This window comes from Dendrobates tinctorius, unplaced genomic scaffold (genome assembly GCF_039654945.1).
Source record: "Dendrobates tinctorius isolate UK_male_01 unplaced genomic scaffold, ASM3965494v1 ptg000023l, whole genome shotgun sequence".
In the NCBI taxonomy this organism is placed as follows: domain Eukaryota; kingdom Metazoa; phylum Chordata; class Amphibia; order Anura; family Dendrobatidae; genus Dendrobates; species Dendrobates tinctorius.
The window spans coordinates 202,911-230,564 of NW_027361691.1; the positions used below are offsets into that span (position 1 = coordinate 202,911).

The following is a 27,654-nucleotide window of genomic DNA, read 5'->3' on the forward strand; positions in this document are numbered from 1 at the left end:
TACACAGCACAAATAAACGCTGCGGGCTTCGAGGAGCGAAATTTAGTTATTTTCCCAGCTGCCTTGTGTGTGGCTGTATACATGGAGGTGTATGGACATGTATGCAGACATATACCGTTACACCGTGTCATAGGAAAACCACACATCTACGCGTTTACGTCTCAGGGTAGGAGTGCCATCCGCGGGAGGAGTCGCTTACATCCTGACACTGGGGGAAGTTTTTACCTCAAAAAACTTATTAAACAAATTTATGGAAATTGCCTGAAAAGTGACATTTACTTTCTTGCCCATAGCAACCAATCACAGTGCAGCTTTCATCTTTCATGACCAGAAAATGAAGTGAAAGCGGCACTGTGATTGGTTGCTATGGGCAACAAAGGTCATTTTACTTCCTGGTAGTTTCTTAAATCTCCCCCAAAGAGAAATCTGGCAGTTGGGGGCGCTAGTGAGCACTTTCCACAACTGGAAGGTTCTTGTTTGCACCCATCTTCCCAAATTTTCTAAGGTGAGAAAAGCATTTGGAGGCATCAGGGTTGCTTCCCCAACGGCCCATAGGGCCGACCTCAGGCCACCATATTTCATTGTCCGTATACAGACTGCAATCCCCTGATTGACTGCTAGTCTTTCCAACCCCAATGTTGTGGTATCGGGTCAGAACATCGGCGGTCAGTCTGAGCATTGTGGTTTGTATATGGACCACGAGATATGGCCGCCTGAAGTTGAGAAGTTCCCAAAAAGTCAGTTTGTAAAATCAGAACGTTTAGGCCCAGACCCAATTCGACTGTAATAATGGCAAAACAAGAAGGAAACGCCTGCTTCGGGGGTCTATTTTTGCATAGGACTGCTGTTGCAAAAAATATATAACCGATAAAACCCTAATATTTTCACAGCTGAGGAATTGTTACAATTGCGTCCACTCTAGACAATCCCTTGCAAAGCAGCCATATTATCTCGTTTGGATGCAAAGAAACAAACCCTCAGCTGTCTGATGCATGTAGGACTATATGAGTTATGCTTCCACTGACGGCAGGAAGAGATATTAAAATTGTGTCTACCCTTCCCCCTAAATCATTCCCCCCCCCTATAGTTTACATAGATCCGTCCATCTAAAATAGGTTTCTGTACCCAATGTAGGAGGCGTAATGCAGTGATAATGTAATAAACCTGTAATGGTCTGATAAAATGATTATAAACCCGAGGAGGGATAAAAAGTCAATAAACCGCACTAAGGAGCGCCACAAAATGTGCCGTCGATGACAACAACGAGTGACACAGATACGAATCGAGACAACGTCTGAGAAAATGAACCTCCGACTGGTTATATTTTTTTTTACCCGTCCAGTAGAGTTGAGCGACTTTGGTCGGATCGGGTTTCGTGAAACCCGAATGAAACAAAATAAGTTTCAGATGAAACTCGTCCGACTAGAGCAAAACAAAGTCGGAGTTTCGTCCGAAACCCGACCCCAATGCAAGTCAATGGGAAATAAAAGTCGGACGAAACTCCGACTTTGTTTTGCTCTAGTCGGACGAGTTTCATCTGAAACTTATTTTGTTTCATTCGGGTTTCACGAAACCCGATCCGACCAAAGTCGCTCAACTCTACCGTCCAGTCCTACATCTCCCAGATCATACGTATGGACACCTACTAAAATATACGCAATCCTTCAGAATAGGAATGACGTCGAATATGCCAGAGAGTGCGATTAAGTGTCCCAAAATATCTACTTGAGTAATAAGGAAAAAAAAACAACACTCACAATAAGTCCATTTGCTGTTGATTACAGATGTGAATACCTTATTTTAATATCTTATTTCTAGGCTGAGATATGGTTGTTTTAAAGTTAAAGGCCCAAAGCCTGAAGCTGCACCACTGAAAAATTCCGATAGATACCTCTTTCTAACTTCGTCGTCACGGAAATCTTATGTGGATTTATAAGACAATTTATATCTAAAAAGTCAAACAGAAGGGCTAGTTGTCAGAATGCCTCAGTAGTGCAGCCTCCTGCTCTGGGCCTTAAAGTTCATTCTGTTATAGCGCGGCCGAGAAGCAAGATACTAAAAAATAACGTTTTCACATTTTTAATGCCCACTAAAAGGGGCTTTCAGATTTTAATTGGGTCCATTTCTTTTAACCCTATAAAAGACAAAAAAAAAAAAAAAAAAAAGTATTCTGGTCCTAAATGGGAATCACAGTCCTGTTGATTTCAGGGTCCCATTCTGGCTTATGACTACACCATGTTACACATTGGCTTGGAGCTAAATATTTGGTGCAAAATTCAACCAAAAAAAAAAAAAATTATAGTAGTTCACAGCCAGCCCTGAGAGCCGCAGCTTATCGCCCCTTTATGGATGATTAATGAAGTAGGATGGAATCCGCTCATCCCCTGCAAGTCTATCTGGGAACGGTCATGAAGCTGATGACCCCAAAACCTGGTTAATATACTTGCATTTATGGCATGAGTTACTACTGAGGGGGTTCTTTGAAGGGTCCTTCTACCCAAAATGCACTTGGTGCACCATGGGTGGGCCGCAAAGAACAGAGTAAATTCCCACAACTGTGACTTCTGCAGTAGACACAATAGTGGCCGGAGAGTTTTGCGCACAGCTTTTCCACAGGCGGACAGAAGATGCATCCAATTGAATTGTCAGAAAATTTTAGTTCATGGTTTTGTCATTTTTTATTTTAGAGGAAAAGATCTTTTAAACGGTGCTGCACAGGAGACGCTGCCAAGCTCCTGGTGCGAGTGGAGTTCCCTTTCCCTGCAGGCTCCGTTTACACAGCTGTACAATGACTCGGACAGGGATCATTTAAAAATGCACAAGGCCAAAAAAAAATATCCCAAAAAGTTTCTACACTTGCAGAGGATTCCAGATATTTCTGTCTTGTTAATATGACTGTACAGCCATATACAGGGTGGGCCATTTATATGGATACACCTAAATAAAATGGGACTGGTTGGTGATATCAACTTCCTCTTTAGTTTATGGGAGGGGGAAACTTTTCAAGATGGGTCGTGACTAGAGTTGAGCGATACCGTCCGATACTTCAAAGTATCGTATCGGATGGTATCGGCCGATCTTTAAAAAAAGTATCGGTATCGCCGATTCCGATACCGGAAGTCCCATTCAAGTCTATGGGACTTCCGGTATCGGAATAAGAAAAACCCTTTCCTGCCCTTGTACAGCCTCTCTGGGGTCTGTACGGGCCTTTCGGGGGGCTGTGCCGGCCTGCCAGGGGGTCTGTGCAGGCTCCGGTGGTCTGTGCCGGCCTGCCGGTGGTCTGTGCAGGCTCCGGGGGGCTGTGCCGGCCTGCCGGGGGGCTGTGCCGGCCTGCCGGGGGGCTGTGCAGGCTCCGGGGGGCTGTGCCGGCCTGCCGGGGGGCTGTGCCGGCCTGCCGGGGGGCTGTGCCGGCCTGCCGGGGGGCTGTGCCGGCCTGCCGGGGGGCTGTGCCGGCCTGCCGGGGGGCTGTGCCGGCCTGCCGGGGGGCTGTGCAGGCTCCGGGGGTCTGTGCAGGCATCGTCCGATGGGACTACAAGTCCCATCGGGCGATGCCTGCTACCATGACAGTGATTGACACATTAGCCAATGATGGGACAGTAGTAGTCCCATCATCCGGCTAATGTGTTAAATGTAAAAAAAAAAAAAAAAAAAATTACATGCTACATACATACAACATGCATACTACATACATGCTACATTCATACTACATACTACATACATGCTACATACATACTACATATATACTACATACATACTACATGCTACATACTACATGCATGCTACATACATACTACATGCTACATACTACATATATACTACATGCATGCTACATACATACTACATACATACTACATATATACTACATGCATGCTACATACATACTACATGCTACATACTACATATATACTACATGCATGCTACATACATACTACATACATACTACATATATACTACATGCATGCTACATACATACTACATGCTACATACTACATGCATGCTACATACATACTACATGCTACATACTACATATATGCTACATACATACTACATGCTACATACTACATGCATGCTACATACATACTACATGCTACATACTACATATATGCTACATACATACTACATATATACTACATGCATGCTACATACATACTACATACATACTACATATATACTACATGCATGCTACATACTACATGCTACATACATACTACATATATACTACATACATACTACATACATACTACATACATGCTACATACATGCTACATACATGCTACATACATACTACATACATACTACATACATGCTGCATGCTACATACATACTACATACATACTACATACATGCTACATGCATGCTACATACATACTACATATATACTACATGCATGCTACATACATACTACATGCTACATACATACTACATATATACTACATACATGCTACATACATACTGCATGCTACATACATGCTACATACATACTACATACATACTACATACATACTACATACATGCTACATGCATGCTACATGCATGCTACATACATACTACATGCATGCTACATACATACCACATACATACTACATGCTACATACATACCACATATATACTACATACATACAATACATTCATACAATACATACATAGACATACAGTACATATAACATAGAGTAACATACTTACCAATACTTGTCACATTGTTCCCCGAAGCCATTGTCTATTCCGGTATAAATATTAACATAACAAACCACAAAAATACTCACCCACGATCCGAAGCAGTCCACGAGTGTGTCCCACGACGATCTTGGGTAGAGAACTGCAGCATCAGATGATGCTGCCGTTCTCTACGGGCTGCAGGAATCCAATGACGGAAGGTAGGTATCCTTCCGCACTGTATTCCTCCGCCACTTAAAAAAAAAAAGTCCCTAGTCTCACTTTATGCCATTGCTGTGTGGGAAATTCCCACACAGCAATGGCATAAAGTGAGACTAGGGACTTTTTTTTTTTAAGTGGCGGAGGAATACAGTGCGGAAGGATACCTACCTTCCGTCATTGGATTCCTGCAGCCCGTAGAGAACGGCAGCATCATCTGATGCTGCAGTTCTCTACCCAAGATCGTCGTGGGACACACTCGTGGACTGCTTCGGATCGTGGGTGAGTATTTTTGTGGTTTGTTATGTTAATATTTATCCCGGAATAGACAATGGCTTCGGGGAACAATGTGACAAGTATTGGTAAGTATGTTACTCTATGTTATATGTACTGTATGTCTATGTATGTATTGTATGAATGTATTGTATGTATGTAGTATATATGTGGTATGTATGTAGCATGTAGTATGTATGTGGTATGTATGTAGCATGCATGTAGTATGTATGTAGCATGCATGTAGTATGTATGTAGCATGCATGTAGTATGTATGTAGCATGCATGTAGTATGTATGTAGCATGCATGTAGTATGTATGTAGTATGTATGTAGTATGTATGTAGCATGTATGTAGCATGCAGTATGTATGTAGCATGTATGTAGTATGTATGTAGTATATATGTAGTATGTATGTAGCATGTAGTATGTATGTAGCATGCATGTAGTATATATGTAGTATGTATGTAGCATGCATGTAGCATGTATGTAGTATGTATGTAGTATGTATGTAGCATGCAGCATGTATGTAGTATATATGTAGTATGTATGTAGCATGCATGTAGTATGTATGTAGTATGTATGTATGTAGCATGCAGTATGTATGTAGTATGTATGTAGTATATATGTAGTATGTATGTAGCATGCATGTAGTATGTATGTAGTATGTATATAGCATGCAGTATGTATGTAGCATGTATGTAGTATGTATGTAGTATATATGTAGTATGTATGTAGCATGTAGTATGTATGTAGCATGCATGTAGTATGTATGTAGTATTTTTTTTTTTTTTTTTTAACATTTAACACATTAGCCGGATGATGGGACTACTACTGTCCCATCATTGGCTAATGTGTCAATCACTGTCATGGTAGCAGGCATCGCCCGATGGGACTTGTAGTCCCATCGGACGATGCTTGCACAGACCCCCGGACATCAGCACAGCCCCCCGGCAGGCCGGCACAGCCCCCCGGCAGGCCGGTACAGACCCCCACAGGGTGCACAGACCACCGGCAGGCCGGCACAGCCCCCCGGCAGTCCGGTACAGACCCCGGGCAGTCCACACAGCCCCCCGGCAGGCCGGCAGAGACCCCCGGAAGGCCCGAAATGACGGCGCATCATGATGCGCACACACCGCGCATCATGATGACGTCAGGCCGTCAATCAACTGAACTTCCGATTCCGATGCCGAATTCCGATATTGAAAAAATATCGGAAGTCGGTATCGGAATTCCGATACAGCAAGTATCGGCCGATACCCGATACTTGCGGTATCGGAATGCTCAACACTAGTCGTGACCATAGCGGCCATTTTGAAGTCGGCCATTTTGGATCCAACTTTATTTTTTCCAATGGGAAGAGGGTCATGTGACAGCCTAACTGAGAATTTTACAGGAAAACCAATAGTGTGATTGGTTTTTACGTATCTTTATTCTTTCATGAGTTACTTACAAGTTTATGACCACTTCTAAAATGTGTTCAAAGTGCTGCCCATTGTGTTGGATTGTCAATGCAACCCTCTTCTCCCACTCTTGACACAGTGATAGAAACACCGCAGAAGCAATGCTAGTCTAAGGGGGTCGGACTCCTTGTAGGAATGCTCGGACCTGACACCCATAATGTGGTGGTGCACCATCTTGCTGGAAAAACTCAGGGATGGTGCCATCTTCAGAGCATAACGAGGACAACACATCATCATGGAGCAATGTCAGATATCCAGAGGCATTGAGGTTTCCATTGATGGAGAATGGCCCCACTATCTCTGTGCCCCATATACCACACCATCAATTATGGGTGTCAGGTCCGAGCATTCCTACATGAACAGTTTCCTGGAAAGTGGATTGGTCGTCTTGGGCCAGCTGAATGGCCACCAAGGTCTCCCGATCTGACCCCCTTACACTTTTATCTTTGGGGTCATCTGAAGGCAATTGTCTATGCTGTGAAGATACGAGATATGCAGCATCTGAAACAACGGATACTGGAAGCCGGTGCTAGCATTTCTTCTGCGGTGTTGCCATCAGTGTGTCAAGAGTGGGAGAAGAGGGTTGCCTTGACAAGCCAACACAATGGGCACATTTTATAAGTGGTCATAAACTTGTCAATAACTCAGGAAAGAATAAAGTTATGTTAAAACCAAGCACACCATTGTTTTTCTTGTGAAATTCTCAATAAGTTTGATGTGTCACATGACCCTCTTCCCACTGAAAAATAAAGTTGGATTCAAAATGGCCGACTTCAAAATGGCCGCCATGGTCACCACAAATCTTGAAAAGTTTCCCCCATCCCATATACTAATGTGCTACAAACAGTAAGTTGATATCACCAATCATTCCCATTTTATTTAGGTGGATCTATATAAATGGCCCACCCTGTAGACAACCAAAATGCTTCCCAGACTTTTTACAATGCAAAACCGTAAAGAAGAGGGGGTAATGGGGATCAGTTCTCCATTACTATACAGCTGTACATGCAACTTCTGGTCTTATGGAAGTTGGGCGATTAGACCTAAGGGTTCTGTAATGGCAAATACTTAGCTGAAGAAGTTCTGCCCCAAAGAATATCCCAAGATTACTGGAAAAATAAACACCCACTTTTCGGACTAGGTTTAAAGAAACTCTGGTCAATTTTTTTTTTTTTTTTTTTTTTTTTTTTTAAATCTCTGGTTGTTTCCAAAATTATATCTCTCCCACAAATAACATATCCCAGTTTCCTGCACGGATACTACGGATGTATTTTTTCAGCCCCTAAACCCGGACCAGAACTGAACTTGTAGCTACAATAAAACCCAATTGCAAATGTTTCGGTCCATTGACTACCTGGGAACTCATGGGTAACCATAAAGGTCAAAGACCGTTTACACAACAGTACCCACACAGCAACTCCAAGGAATAAGTATCTCCACAATTGTCCGGCCACACAATTTGGAAACGACTGCCGTTTGGACAGGACGATCCCTTTTAGCAAAACTAGTGAATGATATATAAGAGAAAAGATCAAAGAGCTCGCAAACAAGAGAGATGTTCCGAGGCAAAACCCATAATATAGAAGAAGGGGGGGTGTAAAAAGGGTCTTACAACAAAATCCAGGTGGACGCAGCTTATCTGTAGGATAAATCCTCAATATCAGATCGGTGGGACCCCGCCACCGATAAGGCATCCAGCTATGCAAAGTATCAGAAAAGTGCAGTTCAATGGCATAGTGGCCGGATTGGGGTAATGCAGAGCTTCCCCTATTCATGCCGCGGCCACTACGTTGTCTGTGCTGTTGGCCATGAACATTAACGTATCGGACAACCCTTTCAATATGAAGAATCAAGTACTTTTAGAGGCATATCAAAAATACTTTCAGCTCAGAGATGGACAATAATATAAGTTAGACAGGTAACAATGGTGCATTCGATCAAAATAATGGATACCTTGAGAATTTATCAGCAATATTAGAGTTGGTGTTAATCTGAAGAACTGGTCCCTTGACAAAATAGCACAAGCAAAAGTTTTTATTTGGAAAAATAAAGCCTGAGAATGTTTTTTTTTTTTTTATTCTTATGTGCACATGTTGTGTATTTTTGTGTGGATCTGCAGCGTTTTTTTTCCCCCATGCAGAATTGCACCAAATCCGCAATGAATTGCCCAACCAATATTAAATCAATGGGAATCCAGAATTGGTGTGCACATGCTGTGGAAAATTCAGCGCAGAGTCACAGCGTTTTATTTTCTGCAGCGTGTCAATTCTTTTTGCAGATCTGCAGCGTTTCTGCACCCATTGACTTACATTGAGTCAGTCAAACCAGCATCAAACCCGCACGGATTTTCAACTGCGTTTTCTGCCAAGAGAGGCAGAATCCGCGCAGAATTTTACAAAGACAAATCGGCAACGTGCGCACATACCCTTACGTGTCAGTCTGAAGTAGCCCATGCTAGTGATGCTTTGAGATTGACCTTTTCTTCTCAAAATAATAATACATTTTATTTCTATAGCGCCGACATATTCCGCAGCACTTTACATTTCGGAGGGGACTTGTACAGACAATAGAAATTACAGCATAACAATAATCACACAGATTATAACAGATACCAAGAGGAATGAGGGCCCTGCTCGCAAGCTTACAGTCTATGAGGAAAGAGGTAGACACGAAAGGTGGGTGGTAACAGTTGCCCTGATTGTATGGAGCAGCCATAATGTTAAGTGTGTAACAGTACAGACACAGAGGGCTAATGGATGCATAAAGCATGTGGGAACATGATGCGGGGAACCTGGTTATGGTAAAACTTTTGGCTGTGCCACACAGGGATAGATTAGGTTAATGTGTTGAGGCGATAGGTCAGTCTGAATAAATGCATTTTCAGGGCACGCTTAAAATTGTGGGGATTGGGGACTAATCGTATTGACCTGGGAAGTGCATTCCAAAGAATTGGCACAGCACGTGTAAAGTCTTGGAGACGGGAGTGGGAGGTTCTGACTATTGAGGATGCTAACCTCAGGTCATCAGCAGAACGGAGGGCACAGGTAAGGTGGTATACTGAAACAAGGGAGGAGATGTAAGGTGGTGCTGAGCTATGGAGGGCTTTGTGGGTGAGGGTAATAAGTTTATACTGAATTCTGGAGTGGATGGGTAGCCAGTGTAAGGACTGGCACAAGGTAGAGGCATCGGTGTAACGATTGGCGAGGAATATGATCCTGGCTGCAGCATTCAAGACAGATTGGAGAGGGGAGAGTTTGGTAAGAGGGAGACCGATTAGAAGAGAGTTACAATAGTCGAGACGAGAATGAATAAGAGAAACAGTAAGAGTTTTTGCAGAGTCAAAAGTAAGAAAAGGTCGAATTCTAGAAATGTTTTTGAGGTGCAGATGACAAGAGCGAGCCAGTGATCGAATGTGGGGGGCAAAGGAAAGCTCGGAATCAAGTATGACCCCAAGACAGCGGGCCTGTTGCTGGGGAGTAATAGTGGAACCACACACAGAAATGGCAATGTCGGGTATAGGTACATTAGTAGAGGAAGGAAACACAAGGAGTTCAGTCTTTGACAGGTTCAGTTTCAGATATAGTGAGGACATGATATTAGACACAGCGTTTAGACAATCGCCGGTGTTTTCTAGAAAGGCTGGCATGACCAGAATCAAAATCCAATCCAACAAACATCTGCCTTACGAGAACCTGATAAATTAAATGGAGTTCGGTATCTTCCATACAGATATCAACTAAACTTTACTGTCCATGGCCACATTTAGGGTCCAGTCTTGCTGACACTCATTCATTGAGATATCTATCCAACCTTGGACATTAGAAATGGCAAGAAAGATCATTTCTGAAAACGTTCTTGTGCAATATCAAGCTCTATGATACATTATAGGTTCTCTCCATCCCATATGAAGACTTGGTCAAACATGATGAACATTATTTTACTGATGACAAAAAAAAAAAAAAAAAAATAATCCACCTCAAAAGGTCAACAGAGAAACAATCTCCTAAAAGCCTTCAAGTGTCAAATTAAGTAGCCCAGGCTGGGATGTGTAGAACGACAACTGATTGAGGTGGTCATTGTCTCCTCAAAATTCAACCTGAGAGGCATCTTCCTTACGAAAACCTTATCATCCAGTTAAAGAACTTTAAGTGACAGAATTGCTTTGTGGTTCTAAACCATGGATTAGTCAAATCCTTCTCCTGACATTACAAGTCACCCTCACCTCTGGTTGATATGTATGGCGACACCTCAAAAGGTCACACGAGGTCAGATATATTTCTTACCTGCATCTCTCATTATTGGACCACGGAAGGAACTTTGGAGAGACTCCAGACTCCGTGTCTCTGTGTGGGACATATTTACTACCAACCTGCACAATTTTAACACAAATGAAGCTCCCTAAGGGGAAAGTAAAGTGTCTAAAACCACAAGCACTAAGCAGCGAGTGTAAATAACCTGACATATTGAGAGCGAGGGTTTTACTAGCTTCCTAGGTCATCAATAATAGAATATCGACTTGAGCCCACCATAGACTGCAAGCCATAACCTTTTATGTCATCAGCAAAATGCACATGATGGTGGATCATCTAGACAACCCTAATAGTGCATTCAGTTACTGAGGAAGATTATCCTTATACTCACAGAAATAAAAGGTTGTAAAGAAACCTACAATAAGGAACAAAAATGTAAATAGTAGTGAGAGTCCTGTACATAATAGGAATACTGTTTGGCCACAATGATAAGAGATGTGTGGAAAAAAAGGACAGAAATTTCAGGAAAAGAACATCTCGCCTAACATTAAGCATGGGGGTGGATCAATCATGCTTTGGGGTTGTGTTGCAGCCAATAGCAGAGGAAAGAATGGATTCAGTGACATTTCAACAAATTCTTGATGCAAACATAACACCATCTGTAAAAAAGCTGAAGGTGAAAAGAGGAAGAGGATGGCTTCTAGAAATGGATAATGATCCTAAATACACGTCACAATCCGCAATAGATGACCTCAAAAGGCCCAAGCAGAAGGGTTTTACAATGGCCCTCACAGTCCCCCGATCTGAACATCATTGAAAATCTAGACCGCAAAACACCAAGACGATCTAGGAATCTTACAGAACTGGAGGAATTCTCCAAGGAAGAATGGAGGAAAATCCCTCAAACAAGAAATGAAAGACTCTTGTCTGGCTACAAAAAAAAAAAAAAAAAAAAAAGAAACATTTCCAACGTAGTGATGAGTGAGTATGCTCGTTGCTCAGGTTTTCCCAAAGCATGCTCAGGAGTCCTCCGAGTATTTTGGCATGCTGGGAGATCTAGTTTTCGTCTTAGCTGCATGATTTGCGACTGCTAGACAGCTTGAATACATGTGAGGATTGCGTGTTTGTTAGGGAATTCCCACGTATTCAGCCTGTCTACAAGTCGCAAATCATGCAGCTGAGACGACGAAAACTAAATATCCGAGAGAGCCAAAATACTCGGGAGGACACCCGAGCAACGAGTATACTCGCTCATCACTATTTACAAGCTGTGATACTTGCAAAAAGGGGTGCTACTAAGCATGCAGGGTGTCCAAACATTTGCATTGCCCCATTTTCCTTTTTGTAATTTTTTTAATGTAAAAAACGTGAAAATATATAAATATTTTGCCTAAAATACAAAAGAAATGTGTGATCTGTAACTTTAGGCCTTTGAGAGATAATTTCATTATCAAGTTGCTTAACTGTTCCCTATAACAGTAATTTTGACCAGGGGTGAGCAAACTTTTACATGCCACTTTAAGAGCAGTATTAATATGGCAGTTATATTCTTGTACATAGGGGCAGTATTATAGTAGTTATATTCTTGTACATAGGGGGCAGTATTATAGTAGCTATATTCTTGTACATAGGGGCAGTATTATAGTAGTTATATTCTTGTACATAGGGGGCAGTATTATAGTAGCTATATTCTTGTACATAGGTGCAGTATTATAGTAGTTATATTCTTGTACATAGGAGGCAGTATTATAGTAGTTATATTCTTGTACATAGGGGGCAGTATTATAGTAGCTATATTCTTGTACATAGGTGCAGTATTATAGTAGTTATATTCTTGTACATAGGGGGCAGTATTATAGTAGCTATATTCTTGTACATAGGGGGCAGTATTATAGTAGCTATATTCTTGTACATAGGGGCAGTATTATAGTAGTTATATTCTTGTACATAGGGGGCAGTATTATAGTAGCTATATTCTTGTACATAGGTGCAGTATTATAGTAGTTATATTCTTGTACATAGGGGGCAGTATTATAGTAGCTATATTCTTGTACATAGGGGGCAGTATTATAGTAGCTATATTCTTGTACATAGGGGGCAGTATTATAGTAGCTATATTCTTGTACATAGGGGGCAGTATTATAGTAGCTATATTCTTGTACATAGGGGGCAGTATTATAGTAGCTATATTCTTGTACATAGGGGGCAGTATTATAGTAGCTATATTCTTGTACATAGGTGCAGTATTATAGTAGTTATATTCTTGTTCATTGGGGGCAGTATTATAGTAGCCATATTCTTGTACATAAGGGCAGTATTATAGTAGTTATATTCTTGTACATAGGAGCAGTATTATAGTAGTTATATTCTTGTACATATGAGCAGTATTATAGTAGTTATATTCTTGTACATAGGGGGCAGTATTATAGTAGTTATATTCTTCATAGGGGCAGTATTATAGCAGTTATATTCTTATACATAGGGGGCAGTATTATAATAGCTATATTCTTTTACATAGGTGGTGCAGTATTATAGTAGTTATAGTCTTGTACAGAGGGGACAGTATTATAATTAATTATGCAAATTGTCTCTTCAGAGAGGGAGGGGGACTATAACTCTAGTGCCACATATTGGAAGTAGCAATCCTAAAAGTCAATGTCAACCCTTTAACGAGCCTTGTTACATGACTTAGGATAAAAGCCAAGCCAGAATCTCAATTTGCAGATGCTGTGTTTCGGGGTACTGCTCCTCATCAGTGCAAAGTGTGAGATCTGGTTTGGCTGTGAGTATTATAGTTGTGACTCTCATTTCCCCACTCTTCTTGAGATTTCACTTGTAGCATATAACCCAGCCGAAGGGCTTTCTCGGAGGAAAGAACATATTTTGGAGTGTTTAGCAGTATTATAGCATTTCCTTACCATATAACATGGTGTCATTAATATCTATTGTGGCTGGAATAACTCTTGCATAGACAGAATGACGTGAAATGGACTGGATTTCCTTCTTTTTCAAGTTTCCATTAAATGTAACAGCCCTGTGAATGACACTTTGTCACAATGAACTATGAGTCAACTTAATAAAACTTCTTGTCACCAGGCACCGACAAATGGCCGTCATATAAACTTACAAGTGTGTGAAAACATCTGCATGGCTCTCAACTGCCCGAGACTCCATAAAGCAAGAGAGCGGCAGTTTGGACTCACTTTAGGATTGTTTGCACAGGAAAAGACCAGAAGATTTGTGATATCCTGAGTAAACAGAGCGGACAAGATAACTGGACCATAAAGCCGCCCATAGACTTATAGATGTCTCTTTCCCTGATCACATGCCGCCAATAAAATCTACACATTATCTTTAAAGGACATTCCGCAATAAATGAAATAGATATTAAATGGGAAATTAAAAAATATCCCAATAAAACCATATCACATTTTTATATTAGGCTATTTAGGACATTTGGGTGAATTTTTGATTTGGGCTAATCGCTAATCGAACTTCTAATATGTGGGTGACCAGAAGATTTCTTTTTTAAATTTAGAAACTTTTGTTACCAAAGATGAAATGCCCATTGGTCCAAGCACTTACTTTCCATAGGGTCAAGCTTGGTTTCCTTGGGTCCACCAGAGGAAGTGATGCCAAGGACCCCCATAAAAGTGTTCTGTGACTTAATCCACAATGAAAAGGAAAGAAAATCAAGCGAGTGACCAGTGATTGTTTCAAGTCTCCTCCAAATGGGCTTTTCCTTTCCTGCAGCCCATTGGGGCTAATTATTGTGCTAAAGGCTGGGCCCACTGGATAATTCATTAGACATATATATATAGGGACCCTGATCTGGCAAAATTTGAAAAAAAAAACAAAAAAAAAAAAAAAAAAAACCACACACAACAGGGGTACCAAAAACACAAAAAATTACCAATAGTGACGAGATCATCCAAAAACTCTGCAGACGCCTTAATGCGTGGTCAGTCTTTAGCTACAGGCCCCTCAGTAACACCCCTACTGACTTGATGGGTATCTGCCTACACTTCAGTCTTGCCAGCACCTCCATGGGGAAGGAGGAGGAGGCAGGGGGAGAAGGGGTTAAAAGGTTGCATACCATAGAAACTACTGAATGGGTTTAGTGAATGGCTTCAATACACAGCCATTCTTCCTGGCAAGCCTTAAATGACAGTGCCTGGGCTTTTGCAGGCCTAAAAAACTGCCTCTATTTGCATGTCTTCGGGTGTCACAGCATCCTGTCATAGAACGAAGCTCGTGACAGCTGAAAAGAAAATGCAAAAAAAAAAAAAAAAGAAGTTGCAAAAATAAAAATCCCAAAAAAAAAAAAAAAAAATAGTAATTAGAATTTACTGCACAACAATCTCTTTTGTTCAGCAGATAGTGTAGCGCAGTAATTATCACCTATTCTTAGTGGGTGGTGATATTTCCGATACTTCCAAAGAGGCAGTGGAACAATTGGTAATTTTATGTGTGTGTATATATATATATATAAAAAAAAAAAAAACATACAAAAAAACCGAAAAATATAAATATAATTCCCCCCCCCCCCTCCGGATTAACCAGTCCCAGGATGTAGTCAAAAACACCATGGAAGGGATTAAAGTTTTAATTAGAACATGGTCTCTGTACTACAAACCATTACAAACAAATAAATTAACACCGTATATATAATCACTTTTCAATTAACCAACCAGACCCAAAGCTTGACCCTAGACTCTGGGGAAAAAAGTAAACAGATCTTCCTTCAGAAATACCATCGCTGTCACAAAAATGTTAATCAGCTCATCATATTAAACACGCCTAACATTTGCACAAACATACAAAACGACAATTACAATTTTTTTTTGTGCCAATATAAGAAAGGTTAAAAAAAAATTCTTAAGTACCAAGTGAATGTAACATTTCTACAATGCAAAAACCTTCAGATAACCACTTAATAATTCTAGTAGACTTCACCCATGCATGAATGTGTAGTGATTATAATGGACATCTACTCTATGTACACCGACTCAGAACAAAACCTGAGATTTTTAATTTCTCTGGTAATATGAGAGCACTTACATAGTCAAACTAATCTACTGCATTAATAAATACACTACTGATGCCAATTCTATTGCTGTATCCATACAGGATAATATTAGATAGATGTTACTAATCAGCAAAAATAACAAGAAATTAGTTACAGTAGTTAATAATTTATTTAACTGTTAAAGGGACAATTTCATTTTTTTAGTTAAACAGATACCGCTATGGGTACCAAACCTACCCCAGGGAATCAGAGAATTACCTTTACTAGAAACACTTAACCTACATCTTGGGCCTTATTCAGACGTCCATGTTGCACGCATGTGCTGTATCAGTATTTTTCATGGATTCAACACATGCCCTTTATAATCCATGCTGCTGTTCACATGTCTGTGTTTTTTCAGAGACCATGCAAAACACCAGTAGACATGTCCATTTTTTTCCCGGCAGTTTGGTCAAAAAAAGTGTGAATACAACTCTATGGATTCGTGAGAAACACGTACAGCATCTGTTTGCTGTTCATGTTTAACACTGCAATGTATAGGAGGAGCTTTGTAATTTCTTTCTTTATTCATCTGTGGGAAACACTGATGTTAAAAACGTATACACGGATGCCACACAACACTGAGGACACCGGTATCATTTGTGATTGAAGCCTTATGCTGGACCTATAATGTTATAGCAAATTGCTTCATGTTGTCAGTGCGCAGGAAGTGAATGTGAGCAAATACAGGTCCTTAAGGCTTTGTGCACACGTAGTTTTAGGTCCTGCGGTTTAGTCCTGCGGTTTCACAACTCTACAATGGAGAAGGTGTGAAACCGCAGCGGAATCCGCCCAAAGAATTGACATGCTGCAGATTTGAAGCCGCGGAAAAATCCACAGTGTGTGTACAGCGTTTTCCATTTTACCATTGAAAACAATGACACTGTACAACGCACCCAAATCTGCTGCGGACCCGCAGTGCCTGAAACGCTGCAAATCAGCAGCAGAATCCGCACCGTGTGCACATAGCCTAAGTCTACTGGATAGAGTCAGCATCCACGGCGGGACCCGATATTCATTAATCCAGTAGATTCAATGTAACTGATCTTAATGGCAAAGTAATTTTTCAACGATCCCATATAGAAAATGCCCCCAACCTAAAAAAGGTAGCTAAGCTTCATCCTTTCCTTCACAACTAATGACAAATTCCAGTTTATAGCTAAAGGGTTAACCCGACATGCACTATATAAACAAAGTGAGCACATGTGCTGTTGTCCAACACAAGAATGTGAAGCAATGTAATCCTGCTACAAAAAGGTTAAGACTTGGGCAGCGTACTCACATGTAGCAGAGCTGATTTTTACAGGGACTGTATTATACTACTCTAATTCAAAATATACCGGCAGTCCTATGTCACAGCTATACACTTGGCCTGCCTAGACTGCTGCTTACATAGAGAAAGGCAATGTCTCCCTCTGCCTGCACTTCACATGTTACATAGAGCTGCAGCGAACTGGAGTTTATCAGGTGCAACAGACATGGGTCTGCAGTGTCTAAAGTTTTACATAGGACTGCAGGAAAATATATTACATCCCTAACCTAAGGAGACTTCATTAACAAATTGAGCACGGCTACATTTAGACAGTCTAATAATAGTTTATCCATCCCATCCAGTATAATTGAAGTCTGATTCTGAAGCTTTTTTTTGCATTTTAATGATGTATAGGAATGACACTACCGCGTCCGTTTAGGTTTATAGAACATAAAAAGAGAACAAGCCCAGAAATACAATTACATACCTATTCTTTTATGAGAAGCAGCCAGAAAAAGCTCCTGTCATTTACAACATCTACAAGAACAAGGTACCAAAGCCAGGGATGTACACACTAGGATCACCAGGCACAAAGAGCATAAAGACAACAACCAAGGGGGTGTTAATAAATATGCAATCAAGTAACAAAATCTAGTACATACATGCATAGTTTAGTCCACCAGAAGGTGCCTTTAAGAGTTAATCCTATCTAGAATGGATACAATGTATCAAAAATAACAGAACAACATATACAACAGAAAATATTTACTGGAAAGCAAAACTGTATCCAAAAAGTACAACAAGAACATGAGAAATGTAGCAAATCTACAGCAGCACAAACTCTACAGGGACCATCATGGCCTGCCTGCAGGAACCCAGCACAAGGGAATCCCTGCTGCATGCCATCCACACAGGGATCAGGAGCTGAGGACATTCACTGCATCAAATGCATCCATCCTACAGCAGCAAAGGGGGGGGGGGGGGGGAACAAAATACAAGAGCAGCACTCACCATTAGCTGAGACTCCCAGGTTTGCAGAACCACTTTCAACTAAGAGTGAATTGTGTGCAAAATCTCCAGACTCTGAGTGCTGGGCTGGCTGGCCTATCAGCCTCCTCTGGCAGCCATTGGCTCCTGGGGTAGGGGGAGGGGAAGGGGATTGTTCAATAGGGGTTGATGAAGCAGATGAACAATGCAAGGGAGGACCTGTGAACACACACAAACACACAGGGATCAAAACTGGGCACAGGGCACACTCTGCTCACCTGCCTTTATTATTATTTTTTTTAATTTATTATTGCATTTATCATTATTATTTTTATGTATTCTGCAATTTCTGTGCATTATATATATATATTGTTTATTCTGATTTTTCAAGGGTTAAATTATCGTACCAGTGCAAAAAATCTATGAAAATGTAAAAGGATTAGGCTTTTTTTGGGGGGGATATTTATTATTGTATTGTGAATTGACCATTATTATTATTATTATTATTATTATTATTATTTCTTTATTATTATTATTATTATTATTTCTTTATTTATTATTATTATTATTATTATTTCTTTATTTTTTACTATTTATTTAATTCTCCAAATCTTTTAAGTTTTTAAGGGTTTGAACCCACAGAATAAACGCACCCGCAGAGGAAACTGCGCAGCGAATTTAGTTACCTGTTTTTTTTTTGCGATAGGTTTCGCTCTTTGCATTGCAAAAGGTAAAAATTACGTACTATGTATTGACATCGCTGGGTATTTTGCATCTGCAAGGTTGGAGGTCAATTTTACGCTGCGGATTTTCTCCGTGTAGATGATAGATCCTAAAAATCTAATACGTAGCTCTGCTACCGTAATACGGAAAATATTCTTTGCATAGGTCCTGAGGAACATAGCCCCAAGGAATTCTAAAGGACTGAGGTATAGTGATAAGTGAATGTGCGCGGATAAGGTGTTATCTGAGCATGCTCGGGTGCTATCCGAGGGTCTTCGGCATGCTCGAGTAATACGTTCGAGTCCCTGCGGCTGCATGTCAATCCCTGCATGTGTCGCGGTTGTAAAACAGCTGCGAGACATTCAGCCATGGGGACTCAAACATATTATTTGAAGACCCTCTGTTAGCACCCGAGCATGCTCAGATAACACCTTATCCCAGCACGTTCACTCATCACTACTGGGGTATATTCCAGTGCAGCAGATTTTCAGTTGAGGATTTGCGGAAGGGAAATCCACTGTGTGTTTTTACTCCACGGAATTACTGAGGGTAAAATCCTCAGCAATTGCGCTTCAAAACCAAAATGTCAGGGTAAGGTTACAGGAATTTTATAGCAGATTCTGCTCCAAAATCCACATTTAAATGGCTTAAAATACTCTTTAAAGGGAGTGTCAGCATACAATGACTGTTCAAACCGAGCACAGGTGTTCAGTGCACCCTTGATGGGGCCAAGAGGCTCAATGCACCTTCCCGGCTACTTGTTTTTTGTTTTTCTATCCATCTCTGCCCCTTCTTCCTTGATTGACAGCTCAGGCTTTACAGGAGGCAAAGAAGGGGGGTTAAAGCTGGAAGACATGTAGGTGGGAAGGGGCACGGAACTGCTTGGTCACGCCACTTATCGGATGTGGGTTTTTCTGGCTCAAAAAGAAAAAACCTCTCCCTGAATATTCCCGAAGACATGCACTAGGCTAAGGCTACCCGGTGTCACCGAATTCGAGCGACACATTGCAACATTGGATGTAATGATTGCGTATGGTGTCGCAATGGTTTCCAAAGGTGTTACGCACTCGACACGAAAGCGTGTTGTCTGCGACATGGCGGTTTTTTTTTTTTTTAAATCGGCGCCCAAAAATAGTCGCCCGACAGCAAGTCGCAAACAAGTTGCATGGATGCTTTTGTTGCACGACTTTTCTGAGAATTGCAGTGGCGTGACGCATATCGCAGTGCAGCCCCTGACTAAGGACCGATCTCTCTGCCGCGTAAAATTCTCATACATTTTTTGGAATAACGCTGATTTTTTTTTTTTTTTTTTTTTTACAGCATTTTTTTTCTACTTCTTTCACTGCCAGATTTTATCTGACAGCCAATGGGAAATGTATGTATGCCGATAGCGAGTTTTTCTGCGGCTTTTAAAGGGAATCTGTCAACCCTTTTTTCGAATATGAGCTGCCGGCACCGCCATCAGGGGCTTATCTACAGCATTCTGTAATGCATTCTGTAGTGCTGTAGATAAGCCTCCGATGTAACCTGAAAGATAAGAAAAACAAGTTAGATTATACTCACAGGGGGTGCGGTCCGGTCCAGAGGGTGTCGCGGTCCCATCCGGCACCTCCCATCTTCTAGCGATGATGTCCTCCTTACTTCTCCCTCGGCTCCCGCGCAGTCGCACTTTATCTTCCCTGTTGAGGGCAGAGTAAAGTGCTACATTGCGCAGGCGCCGGACCTCTCTGACCTTTCCCAGCGCCTGCGCACTGCAGTACTTTACTCTGTCCTCAACAGGGAAGAGAAAGTACCTCTGCGCAGGAGCCGGGGGAGAAGTAAGGAGGAGGACGTCATCGCTAGAAGATGGGAGGTGCCGGACCGGACCGCGACACCCATCGGACTGGACCCCCGGGTGAGTATAATATAACTCACTATATATATATATATATATAATATAATATAATAGTTTTTCTTATCCTTCAGGTTACATCTGGGGCTTATCTACAGCACTACAGCATTCTGTAATAAGCCCCTGATGGCGGTGGCCGCAGCTCATAAGGCAAAAATGAGGTGAAAGATTCCCTTTAAGTAACGTGTTTGTGAAGTTTTAAGCGTTTTCGGCAAAAAAAAAGCCATAGATTCTTATTGCAGAAAACTAAAAAACACGTAAATAAAATCATATGCCAAAAGTCTGCGACCAAATGAAGAAAAAAAAATGCATGCAAACTTTATTTTTGGCACAGAAAAAGTGCATGTGACATTGGCACTGTGGCTGCTGATCCAATGATCCGAACTAAGAGCAGCATAGGATCGGTTCCAGAACTCGGGCTGAGGCCATAATACGGGCGCGTCAGGCGGAGAGTTAACCCTAACCGGTCTAAGGCCAGATTCACACAGGGATTAGCGTTTTCCAAATATGGATTTAGAGGTTTTTTTAATCTGCCATCTTGCGCTTTGTATTCATGAATAGTTTTTTTTTTTGCATTTACCTTCAAAAATTAATAAAGTCTACGAGGCCACAACCAGAGCCATAATCCAAAGCATGCAGCGTTCTAACAAAATGTGACACTGGCTTCAAAAACACCAAGAAAAATCTTTTTTTTTTTTTCTATTTATTAATAGCGATCATCAACAAAAACTTTTACTCTTATTATTATCAAATTGTGATTTGTATTTCTTGTATTAAGAAAAAGCTTTATACTTTTTAATGGGTTGTGGAGGCCAAAAAATAATAATCTGTGTTCAATTTAATAAAATATGTCATTTACATTTATTTTTAATTTTTTTCGTAATTCAGAACTTTTTTGCATTTAGACTTTAGAAATCCTAAGTAGTACAGGGCTCTGGTATACGTTGGAGCTATTTATTGCTAAGCCCCCACGGAGCAAGAACGTTTTCCACAGCATTTTACAATTTTTTTTTTTAATTTTTTTTTTATTTTACTCATTACATTCCCCCAAAAAGTAATGTGTGCGCCAGCTCATTAACAAACACAGACAAAAAACAAAGGACAGGATCTAATAACAAGACATGCAACATTTTTATCACTTTAAACATGAAACATAATACATAACATAACATGAGACACAATGGAAATTAAACACTGGAGGGAAAAACGGAATTCATAGAACCTTGTATATAAAACATAATAAAAAAATATAAATGTATATTGCAAATCTAAAATAAATAAAACATAATACACAATATGACATAAAACACTTTGACATTATACACTGAGGACATGTAATATTATATACTTTTTAAATATAAAATACATTTTCAAAAATTGAAACTCCAATCCAAAATAATAATAATGATTAAAATAATAAAACAATTATATATATATATATATATATATATATTTAAAAATGTTGTAAATGCAACTTGAAAGAAAAATGTTCCAGACTCCAATCTAAAATAATAATATTGGTTTAAAAAAAAAATAAAAAAAATTATATATATATATATATATATATAATTAAAAATGTTGTAAATGCAACTTGAAAGTAAAATGTTCCAATCTAAATAGTACAATAGGTTAAAAAAATGATATAACTAAAAATGTAATAAAAATAAACATAATAGAGAAATATTCCAATCTAAAAAAGATAAAAAATGGTAAAAAAAATGAAAAATTATTCTAAAATGTAGCATTATAGTAAAATATTCCAGTCTAAAAAAAAATGCAAAAATAGTAAAATAAAAAATAAAAATAGTAAAATATTGAAATATTCCAATCTAAATGATAAGTAAAAAAAGTTGATAAAAAATAATTGTAATGTTATAAATGTAACAGAATTGAAATATTTTACTATCTAAATAATAAAAAAAATTGTAAACTGAAATAAATAAAAATGTAATAAAAATGAACATACTGTAATAGTAAAAAACAAAATAATAAAAAAAATAAAGGAAAATTTCCGACTGGAGATATAGAACATCACGGACTTTTCTAATGAATAATTTGGTGTAAGCTGAATTACTAGACCAGTGGGTAATGAAGACAGGCATTTGTGAGCACGTGTTCTGCTATTTCGCAGTAGGAGTGAGGATCCAGCTATGAAATTGAGGCCTTTAAACCTCTCCTGATTTAAACCTCAAATAATCCCGACTTACACCATACTGTGCCGTTTCAATACGGTGTTTTTTTCCCACAAAGACCAATTTGCATAGCTGCGTCTGGGCCCCAAACCTTCACCCATCAATTAGGCTGGATACTGTACCCACTTTCCTCTTTCAAACCAATTCCATCTATTTATTATTTCTGGTTTTTAGTTAATTGTTTACACGGAGAGTTAGGGAAATCAGGGTTTTCCAGGCCAAGTCTCTGGGTTTGGTGGTGAATGGTGCACAGCTGGATTTCCAGACCTTTAACTGCTGAGCCAGACGGGTGATTGACAGCTGTGTCCCTCCCAGAAACAGGAGGCGCTCCTGCCACCAGCCTCTATAAACAATGGAGCCTCACACAGAAAATTGATTGCAAATCACTATAAAGTGCACATGTTCATAAACAAATCAATTCCTGTTTTTGCTTAAAAAAAAAAGAATGTGAATCTGCAAATCCGGAGAAAAAGAAGAGAGCAAAGTCGTTTACTAGCTGACTGACCCAAAGTGCGAGCAGGAGAGCAGCACATCTCATCATAGATGTGGGATACTTTTATATCATATATTTTAAATAGTAAATAAACTTTTCTTTAAAAGAGCATTCTATGTGTGCTGTCAGAAACTATAGTATTCTACATAGGGGGCAGTATTATAGTAGCTATATTCTTGTACATGGGGCAGTATTATAGTAGTTATATTCTTGTACATAGGGGTAGTATTATAGTAGTTATATTCTTGTACATAGGGGCAGTATTATAGTAGTTATATTCTTGTACATAGGGGGCAGTATTATAGTAGTTATATTCTTGTACATAGGGGGCAGTATTATAGTAGTTATATTCTTGTATATAGGGGCAGTATTATAGTAGTTATATTCTTGTACATAGAGGGCAGTATTATAGTAGTTATATTCTTGTACATAGGGGGCAGTATTATAGTAGTTATATTCTTGTACATAGGGGCAGTATTATAGTAGTTATATTCTTGCACATAGGGGCAGTATTATAGTAGTTATATTCTTGTACATAGGAGCAGTATTATAGTAGTTATATTCTTGTACATAGGGGGCAGTATTATAGTAGTTATATTCTTGTACATAGGGGGCAGTATTATAGTAGTTATATTCTTGTACATAGGGGGCAGTATTATAGTAGTTATATTCTTGCATATAAGGGCAGTATTATAGTAGTTATATTCTTGTACATAGGGGGCAGTATTATAGTAGTTATATTCTTGTACATAGGGGGCAGTATTATAGTAGCTATATTCTTGTACATAGGGGGCAGTATTATAGTAGTTATATTCTTGTATATAGGGGCAGTATTATAGTAGTTATATTCTTGTACATAGAGGGCAGTATTATAGTAGTTATATTCTTGTACATAGGGGGCAGTTTTATAGTAGTTATATTCTTGTACATAGGGGCAGTATTATAGTAGTTATATTCTTGCACATAGGGGCAGTATTATAGTAGTTATATTCTTGTACATAGGGGTAGTATTATAGTAGCTATATTCTTGTACATGGGGCAGTATTATAGTAGTTATATTCTTGTACATAGGGGTAGTATTATAGTAGTTATATTCTTGTACATAGGGGCAGTATTATAGTAGTTATATTCTTGTACATAGGGGGCAGTATTATAGTAGTTATATTCTTGTATATAGGGGCAGTATTATAGTAGTTATATTCTTGTACATAGAGGGCAGTATTATAGTAGTTATATTCTTGTACATAGGGGGCAGTATTATAGTAGTTATATTCTTGTACATAGGGGCAGTATTATAGTAGTTATATTCTTGCACATAGGGGCAGTATTATAGTAGTTATATTCTTGTACATAGGAGCAGTATTATAGTAGTTATATTCTTGTACATAGGGGGCAGTATTATAGTAGTTATATTCTTGTACATAGGGGGCAGTATTATAGTAGTTATATTCTTGTACATAGGGGGCAGTATTATAGTAGTTATATTCTTGCATATAAGGGCAGTATTATAGTAGTTATATTCTTGTACATAGGGGGCAGTATTATAGTAGTTATATTCTTGTACATAGGGGGCAGTATTATAGTAGCTATATTCTTGTACATAGGGGGCAGTATTATAGTAGTTATATTCTTGTATATAGGGGCAGTATTATAGTAGTTATATTCTTGTACATAGAGGGCAGTATTATAGTAGTTATATTCTTGTACATAGGGGGCAGTTTTATAGTAGTTATATTCTTGTACATAGGGGCAGTATTATAGTAGTTATATTCTTGCACATAGGGGCAGTATTATAGTAGTTATATTCTTGTACATAGGAGCAGTATTATAGTAGTTATATTCTTGTACATAGGGGGCAGTATTATAGTAGTTATATTATGGTACATAGGAGCAGTATTATAGTAGTTTTATTCTTGTACATAGGGGCAGTATTATAGTAGCTATATTCTTGTATATAGAGGCAGTATTATAGTAGCTATATTCTGGTACATAGGAGCAGTATTATAGTAGTTATATTCTTGCACATAGAGGCAGTATTATAGTAGCTATATTCTGGTACATAGGAGCAGTATTATAGTAGTTATATTCTTGTACATAGGGGTCAGTATTATAGTAGTTATATTCGTGTACATAGGGGCAGTATTATAGTAGCTATATTCTTGTATATAGGGGGCAGTATTATAGTAGTTATATTCTTGTACATAGGGGCAGTATTATAGTCGTTATATTCTTGTACATAGGAGCAGTATTATAGTAGTTATATTCTTGTACATAGGGGCAGTATTATAGTAGCTATATTCTTGTATATAGGGGGCAGTATTATAGTAGTTATATTCTTGTACATAGGGGGCAGTATTATAGTAGTTATATTCTTGTACATAGGGGCAGTATTATAGTAGTTATATTCTTGTACATAGGGGCAGTATTATAGTAGTTATATTCTTGCACATAGGGGCAGTATTATAGTAGCTATATTCTGGTACATAGGAGCAGTATTATAGTAGTTTTATTCTTGTACATAGGGGCAGTATTATAGTAGTTATATTCTTGTACATAGGAGCAGTATTATAGTAGTTATATTATTGTACATAGGGGGCAGTATTATAGTAGTTATATTATGGTACATAGGAGCAGTATTATAGTAGTTTTATTCTTGTACATAGGGGCAGTATTATAGTAGCTATATTCTTGTATATAGGGGGCAGTATTATAGTAGTTATATTCTTGTACATAGGGGGAGTATTATAGTCGTTATATTCTTGTACATAGGAGCAGTATTATAGTAGTTATATTCTTGTACATAGGGGCAGTATTATAGTAGCTATATTCTTGTATATAAGGGGCAGTATTATAGTAGTTATATTCTTGTACATAGGGGCAGTATTATAGTAGTTATATTCTTGTACATAGGAGCAGTATTATAGTAGTTATATTCTTGTACATAGGGGCAGTATTATAGTAGCTATATTCTTGTATATAGGGGGCAGTATTATAGTAGTTATATTCTTGCACATAGGGGCAGTATTATAGTAGCTATATTCTGGTACATAGGAGCAGTATTATAGTAGCTATATTCTTGTATATAGGGGGCAGTATTATAGTAGTTATGTTCTTGTACATAGGGGCAGTATTATAGTCATTATATTCTTGTACATAGGAGCAGTATTATAGTAGTTATATTCTTGTACATAGGGGCAGTATTATAGTCATTATATTCTTGTACATAGGAGCAGTATTATAGTAGTTATATTCTTGTACATAGGGGCAGTATTATAGTAGCTATATTCTTGTATATAGGGGGCAGTATTATAGTAGTTATATTCTTGTACATAGGGGGCAGTATTATAGTAGTTATATTCTTGTACATAGGAGCAGTATTATAGTAGTTATATTCTTGTACATAGGGGCAGTATTATAGTAGCTATATTCTTGTATATAGGGGGCAGTATTATAGTAGTTATATTCTTGCACATAGGGGCAGTATTATAGTAGCTACATTCTGGTACATAGGAGCAGTATTATAGAAGTTATATTCTTGTACATAGGAGCAGTATTATAGTAGTTATATTCTTGTACATAGGGGCAGTATTATAGTAGCTATATTCTTGTATATAGGGGGCAGTATTATAGTAGTTATATTCTTGTACATAGGGGCAGTATTATAGTCGTTATATTCTTGTACATAGGAGCAGTATTATAGTAGTTATATTCTTGTACATAGGGGCAGTATTATAGTAGCTATATTCTTGTATATAGGGGGCAGTATTATAGTAGTTATATTCTTGTACATAGGGGGCAGTATTATAGTAGTTATATTCTTGTACATAGGGGCAGTATTATAATAGTTATATTCTTGTACATAGGGGCAGTATTATAGTAGTTATATTCTTGCACATAGGGGCAGTATTATAGTAGCTATATTCTGGTACATAGGAGCAGTATTATAGTAGTTTTATTCTTGTACATAGGGGCAGTATTATAGTAGTTATATTCTTGTACATAGGAGCAGTATTATAGTAGTTATATTCTTGTACATAGGGGGCAGTATTATAGTAGTTATATTATGGTACATAGGAGCAGTATTATAGTAGTTTTATTCTTGTACATAGGGGCAGTATTATAGTAGCTATATTCTTGTATATAGGGGGCAGTATTATAGTAGTTATATTCTTGCACATAGAGGCAGTATTA

The 27,654-nt window shown here is 38.9% G+C and overlaps 1 protein-coding gene across 6 annotated transcripts in view; it reads right to left on the reverse strand.

The window, feature by feature from the left end:
* The window catches only part of LOC141084475 (teneurin-4-like), a 1,565,389-nt gene that overhangs the window by 190,672 nt on the left and 1,347,063 nt on the right, over positions 1 to 27,654 (reverse strand). For 5 of the 6 annotated variants that reach the window (XM_073569175.1, XM_073569176.1, XM_073569174.1 and 2 more), the window contains one exon: positions 18,189 to 18,383. The exons of the other annotated variant lie outside the window; for it this stretch is intronic. In XM_073569175.1, the coding sequence (XP_073425276.1) occupies positions 18,189 to 18,383 (195 nt within the window). The remainder of the gene's footprint in view (positions 1 to 18,188; positions 18,384 to 27,654) is intronic. 6 annotated transcript variants of the gene reach the window in all.